This window comes from Papaver somniferum, chromosome 1 (assembly GCF_003573695.1).
Source record: "Papaver somniferum cultivar HN1 chromosome 1, ASM357369v1, whole genome shotgun sequence".
NCBI lineage: Eukaryota > Viridiplantae > Streptophyta > Magnoliopsida > Ranunculales > Papaveraceae > Papaver > Papaver somniferum.
In genome coordinates this window covers 228,721,229-228,728,089 of record NC_039358.1, presented here as the reverse complement: position 1 = coordinate 228,728,089, position 6,861 = coordinate 228,721,229, and the positions used below count along the sequence as shown (strand labels likewise).

The window sequence follows — 6,861 nt, the reverse complement described above, 5'->3', positions numbered from 1 at the left end:
AAGTTGGTTTTTTTTATGGCCAAGAAACAATTGTGTCACACTAACCGTGAACCCTTTGATTCATTTCACAAGTTCCTTTCTCAACATAACTATGTTTTCGGGTGTAACTTCTTTTAATCATATTTCTCTTGGTTCCTCTTCTTCCTTCCTTTTTTTTCTTTCGAATCCGAGCCAATATAGGGGAGAAAACAATCTATGGTTTGAGGACCAAGTTCATTCAAACCTGTATCACTCAATATTTATTGTAAACATATGGGCGTTCCTTGGCCCATGGGAATTCCTGATAGTTGTGTGAAGTTTAATGTTGTAAATCATAATTCAAAACTAGAAAAGATAAATGTATAGGTGCTAAGCCAGCACCTCTCAAATACACCACTAGTTAGACCCAAGTAGTTAAGTTATGAGTAATGTATTCAAAACATTGATCCAAACCCACAATTGTCAACGATTTTTCTAGAACAGGGATTTTTGCAAATAGCGGCATACAACTCACTAACATTGTTGGTGCTACTTCGATGTCTCTTTGATTGATTCCTATCATTTACCTTCGGGCATTTGAATTCATTATCTGTTGAAGAAACCGGATTTGTAGAACACAAAGTCCTATGAAAATCTATCCAATTCATACAATCCCATAACACACATATACATAATATCATTCCAATACATTGACATCACAAAAATCATCATGAGTTTGGTTCAATCAACAATCAAAAATCAACACACCAGTAGAATAATCATTTCGTTCATTTTTAATCACAAAACAAGTAATAATCATGGACTTTTAACTACATCTATGTCATATATTGTTGCTATTGACTTAGGTACAACATAACCAATCAACATAATATCAAGAATTTCATGAAGATCAAAACTAAATATAAAAATAACTTCACACCCTAATATTAGAACGACTTACTTATAATGATTTTGTGGATAAAAATTGAAACTGAAGAATGCAATAAATTTTGAGTACACATTAAACCCTTTTAATTTCAACCAACGAATCCAAAAAAAAGAATCAAATTGAAAAAAAAATAAGTAAAGAGTGAGAAGATTAAGAAAAAAATTGAGTGAAGACGAGCGTCTGATGTTTATACTCCAGACACGGATACTACATCCAGATAAACGCATTGACCCACGCAAAAAATAAGTTCCCATTTGATACTATTACACGGAAAACACGAAAAACTGAGTTTCGGTATGGTTTTTAGATAAGCAATGTCACGCACCCATTAGCATCAATTAAGCTATAGAAGGAAAATATACCACCATTGTGCTGGGCCTAAGTAATCTCGAAGGGTACTCAACAAACATATAGACCGGGCCACAGGTCCAACTACCCCAAACCCCCTTGGACCTATATTTCTGATCTTCTTCTCTCAAACGAATAAATCTGGATCACGGTATCTTCTTCTTCCCCTCACTCTCTCCCTCTCTCTAAAATCCCTTCAAAGACCTCTTCTTCTTCATCATCAACTCTGTCTTCCTTCCTCCATGAATCATTATTGATGAAGGAATAACTAAAACCCAATCTTACCCCCTTAAAATTAATCTCATCCCTCGAAAAACTCACCCAATCATTTTTTCTCCTTCGAATTAATTCAGAAACTAGGGTTTGTTTGTGAGTTTAAAAAAATGGGGAAAAATCAAGCTTATAAAGCCATGCAGAAAGCTAGATTGGGTTCTGGCTCTGGTGGTCCAGATGAAGTTGCTGAAGATGGCATGGTTTGTACCCTTTCATACTATATCCTCTTTTATCTTTGTTTTTTGAATCCAATTTGATTTACTTTTTGTGGGTTTTGTTTATTTTTCTTGTTGTATTGTGAAATTGAAACCCTTTAGGAAATTCTTGGGAAATTTTGATTAAACCCTTTGTTTGTTTTCTAGGGTTAGAGGGAAAATTGAATCAGTGAATTGTTGTTGACCTAATTTCATTGTAGAATAAGAATGTGTATAACTTCAGGTTATGTGTATGAATACCTCTATGCACCTTGTTATTAGTTTGTCTTTGTAATTCTTAGTGATTGACGTTTCGGGATAATGGTGGGTTTGGTGGCATATTAACATTCAGCTCTTTGAAATTTGGATGTACTTTTAAAGGTCTTGAGCTGCTAAACCTACTATTCATATTAGTCTTTCAGGTTTTGTGTTCTGATTAGATGCTTTCAGATGGTAGTGTGTTAGGTTAACAACCACCTTGTTGAAGTAGGAAAAATGATATATAGCCAGCATTTCGGCGAATCTTGCAAAGTGAACAGCATTTTGACAACTATTGTTAACAGATACCACCTGTTTTTTATATATCTGTGAAGAAAAGTAACCACTTGAATGTTTGTATTCACTATCCTAGATGTAGGTTTTTTAAGATGGTAGCCATCAAGGTGCTCTTCACCTAGAACAATTTGGTAGACGTAGAGGTACTAAAACCCATACTGCGAAATGATGTTATGGTGCCTTGTTGATATTGGATATATTTTCGACTAAAATAGGTAACCTTTGCCAGGTTAATTTTGTCCGTTTTGATGGAAATTTGTTGTCTGTTTGCCAAAAAAATTGGAAAGCAGCTCAGCTAATGAATGAATCATAAAGGCAATGTTCTGACTATTTTCAAGACATTCCTATGGTAGACCTAGTTCGGTGTTGATATCTAAATGCAAAAATTCCGATTAAGTTAGCTATATGTCTATGTATAGTAAATAGTAATTGCAATTAAAATAGCACCATTTTGTAGTGCGGCGGTCTTCTAGGGAAATATCTGACGAAACCCATGTCTGGTCTGGGTTATGCGGATACTTTGCTTTCATATCCTTGTCCTGGTTCCTGGTTTGCAGGTTGCACACACACATATGGGTACGTGTGTCCAATACTAAGACGTCTCCGAGTATCCAATATGGCAATTTGGAAAATCTAGGATACAGCATACAGTCTACATTAGAACACATAGTCTGTATTAATAATCATATAGTGTATATTAATGATTCGTAAATGAAATATGTAGAATAATACTATTGTATTATACAAGTCCAGGAGTAATATGGGGTAATGTTCAGTTAATCTCAACATAATACCCACTCTTGTGGGGATGAAGGAGCAGAACCTGGTTAAAGTGGTCTTTGAGCTTGACGCGAAGTTAGTGGTAGATGCAGTCAATAAAACTCAAGGTGCTGTGGATTGGAGATTGAGAAATTTGATCAAAGATATTAAACAGTATTTTATTTCGTTTAATTCTTGGAAACTTAGTTATATTCCAAAAGAAAGGAACACAGTAGCAGACGTTCTTTCAAAACTTGCTAGAGTAGATGGTGTTACCCATACTTGGGGTTTAGTTTCACCAGAGGAAATCAGGCATCAGTTAGCTGAGGATGCTAAGAATGTAACTATTTAATTCGTTTCTTAATAAAATCACTTTTCTGCTTAAAAAAAAAGGTTACATTTATTATTGTTAGGTTGCGTTGCGATGACACTTTTTTTTTGTTTGTTTGTTTGGAGCCGTGTCAATATGTAGTAGTTATACCAAAATTTATCTATAACACAGCTGTTAGGATATTCTTCTAGAATATACCTTAATTATAAAGATGTTTTCCCTTAGTTTCTATGAGAGGTTTTATCTTTGTTAAAAGGAGAATGTGTGTATCTTCAACTCCAGCTTTTCTTTTCCTACTCAGTTTCTTCATCGTTTTTGGTTTGGGTAGCAAAAATCTCTAGGAACCGTCTTGTTTGACTACCCAAAAACCGGCATTTCACAAAGAGTGAGCCCAAAGACCACCCCCTGCAAATTCCTGGGGGGCAGGGCCCACTTTTTGTGAGTGGACGGTTTTTGCGTAGTCAAATATGATGGTTAGTATAGAATGATTCTTTGGAGAGAAAAGGGAAGACTAGAGTAAGAAATCTAATTGGAGATCAGTGGAGAATATCTCTATTTTACCTAAGATAAACAAAAATATTATGGTTTTACTAAAGAAAGGCTTCTCATAGAAGCTAAGAGAAAATATCTTATAATTAAGGTATATTCTAAGTGAATATCCGTATAGTTGTATTACAGTTGAGCTTTGCTATTAGATTTGTTAGATATTTTATTGTGTTTTTTGTTGGTAATTGAGTCGTGTCTGGCGTGTCAGTGTCCATATGTATTGACACGGCTCAACCTTTTTTTCTTTGTGCATGTTGGTTGTAGTACAGAGTCTGAGTAATTCTTGTCCTTAACAATGGTTTCAAATAGAATTCGTTACACCGGTAATAGGTTAAATGTTCCATTCAAACCTAGCATTCATAGCCAACTACAGTTACATGGTCCGTATGCATCCTAAATTTATTAGTTATTTTATCTATATGGTGTACAAATGTGAAATATATCTGATCTGGCTGTTAACATTACCTGCATAATTATCTGAAACAAGCTTGGTTTCTTCTATAACCTTTACAAATACAACAGTGGTAGACTTACCATGAGCTCAGTCCCACAGTTTGTACGGACAGACACATTGGGTGGGACCTCAACCCCAGGATTAGCAGGGGGTGGGTTTGGGTCCCACCCCATGTGTGTACCGGGACAAATCGTGGGACTGAGCCCACGATATGTCTAGCATTTTCATGAAAAATATGCTTCGTTTAGGACTCCCTATTTTTCTCAGTTGGATGGACATTGAGTTGTAATTGGGGTTGTTCAGTACAAATATTAGCAGCATAGGAACCACCATAAGATAATTAGATAACATAGATGGAAGCTGCTTGGCTCATTAATTAGGTTAGTGATTTTTTGCTATCGTTTCAGGTGCTTATATTTTTTATTTTTTCGTGTCTCAGTGTCAATTGTTGCTGTTTGTAATCTTAATTTACTGTTATTATTGAATTATGTACTTCTGTTTTGCTATTTTTCTTGGACATTTACTGACGAGGGCCGTCGCAGATTGATGGTTCTTTTCATTCACCAGAGTGGCATGCTGCTCGTTTGGCCAGCCTGAAAACCTCTCACACTGTAACCTGGGAAGAGTACAAGAAGAAACAGAAGGTAGCCTTACTCATATACTAAGTATACAGCCAATGAGCTCATTGCCTAAAATTTGCTGGTTTATTTGTAAGCTCTAGCTTGGAGACCAAATATGCGGGCTCTTATTTCTGCTTTACATTCATGTTTGAGGACTTCAAAATCTGTTGGCATTAAATTTAAGGTGTCAGTTTCTAGGACTCACATGCTGGACTAAACTGGAAGGTGTTTCATTATACTGTTTCTGAGTTCCTTTGGAGATATTTGAAACTTGTAAACAGCCTCATTTGCACAACATCGTTATAGCCATCTATTGAGGGTCATGCACAATTTTATATCCTCTGCAAACCTGCTTTGAGGTTTTTCCTGAATACTCAAACAATAATGTTCTTGTTAAAGGTGATCAGTTGGCCCTTGGGTCATTCATTACCCTTGACAAAAATAGTAACTAATACCAAAGTGATAAATACTTGCTTTGAATTTAATTAGGATTATTCGGGGAGAAAGAAGCTCAGGTTTTTGTATGATATATACACGTTTTTTCCTGCCTTCCATGTATAAGCATAGCAAGTTTATCCGAAGAGTGGAAAATTCATGATCCTTGAATCTTTAAAAACGATGTCGATACTCAATAGTTAATAATAAATCCTTGTACTTCCCATATATGCTTCTCCACATGCTTAATGACGTGATTGAATTTTTGTGTATGTGTTATACTCGAAATTTGTAGGAAGATGAGCTGAAAAGAGGAGAACTGGAGGCAGATAAAGATAAAATGATGCGGGAGTACAGGGCCCAGCTAGATGCTGAAAGAGCAAGCAAACTTGCCCATGGGAGAAATCATTCCAGCAGCAAATCTAGTCATAAGAAGGGTGAGTAGAAACTTTTCAACAAGTCTACATTCATTTTGTTATATGAAGTTGTTTCTCTTGACTTGAGTCTATCCACACAGATAGGAAGGAGAAGGATTTGAAGAAAAAGAGCAGTAGCAGCAGCAAGAAGAGAAAGGTATCTCCTGCTCCTAAATATTATACTAGTTTTAAAATCATTTTTCTTGCAAATTATAGAGTACGATTAGTGCACTGTATTGTCTGTAGTATGGTTATATGTTTCGTGTTATAATTCAGATTGAGCAGTGTGATATCCTTTATGCAGGTTAAGCTTATGTTTGTTCCCTCACCCTTTGCTTCCGCTTTCTGTTATGTATTTTGACATCTACCGGCTATATGCAGCGCTCAAGGAGGAGATCCGATTCAAGTTCGTCTTCAGAGTCATCTAGTAGTAGCAGTGAGGACGAGGAGAGAGAATCACGAAGATCTAAATCACGGTCAAAGAGATCGAAAAAGGAGAAAAGGCACAGATCAAGAAGAAAAGAATCCAGTGACAGCGAAGAAGAATCTGATGGTCCCTTGCCGCTCTCTAAGTTCTTTGGCAATGGAAAGTCATAACTTGTATCCAGAGACTTTCTGCTACTTCGCGAGAGAGTAAGATGGAAGGGCTCCATCAGTTCTCAATAAGTCAATTATTTCTTTATCTATCCTCTCTTTTTCTTGGGTGAAAACCAATCCTCATCGGAGATATTAGCTTGTATTTCTGTCTTTTCCTTCTGTTACAAATTCACAATAGATCTTAGTGATTATGAAGAGGACTGGGTAAAGAACTTTGTAAAATACTACCAGTACCATACTATGTTATTAAACCATCTTCTGTAGAATAATTTGAAAAAAAATTCTTCAGATTTTAAAGCTTATTATCACAGTTGTTTCCAGCTATGTTTGATGCAAAATGGAGGCCGTCTAGGAAAAGAGGCTCTGTTAAGGATGTTACCATGTAATATACTCTAGTTGGATGGGCCACGGCAAACAATTTTTTTT

The 6,861-nt window shown here is 36.0% G+C and overlaps 1 protein-coding gene across 1 annotated transcript; it reads left to right on the top strand.

Moving 5' to 3' along the window:
- The first annotated feature begins 1,385 nt into the window (after positions 1-1,385).
- On the top strand, positions 1,386-6,744 carry LOC113318204 (protein FAM133A-like). The gene is made up of 5 exons (XM_026566343.1): positions 1,386-1,728; positions 4,910-5,011; positions 5,718-5,859; positions 5,940-5,995; positions 6,220-6,744. Exons 1-5 carry the CDS (start codon positions 1,639-1,641, stop codon positions 6,433-6,435), a joined length of 606 nt encoding a protein of 201 aa, XP_026422128.1. The 5' UTR covers positions 1,386-1,638; the 3' UTR covers positions 6,436-6,744.
- Positions 6,745-6,861: the final 117 nt, after the last annotated feature.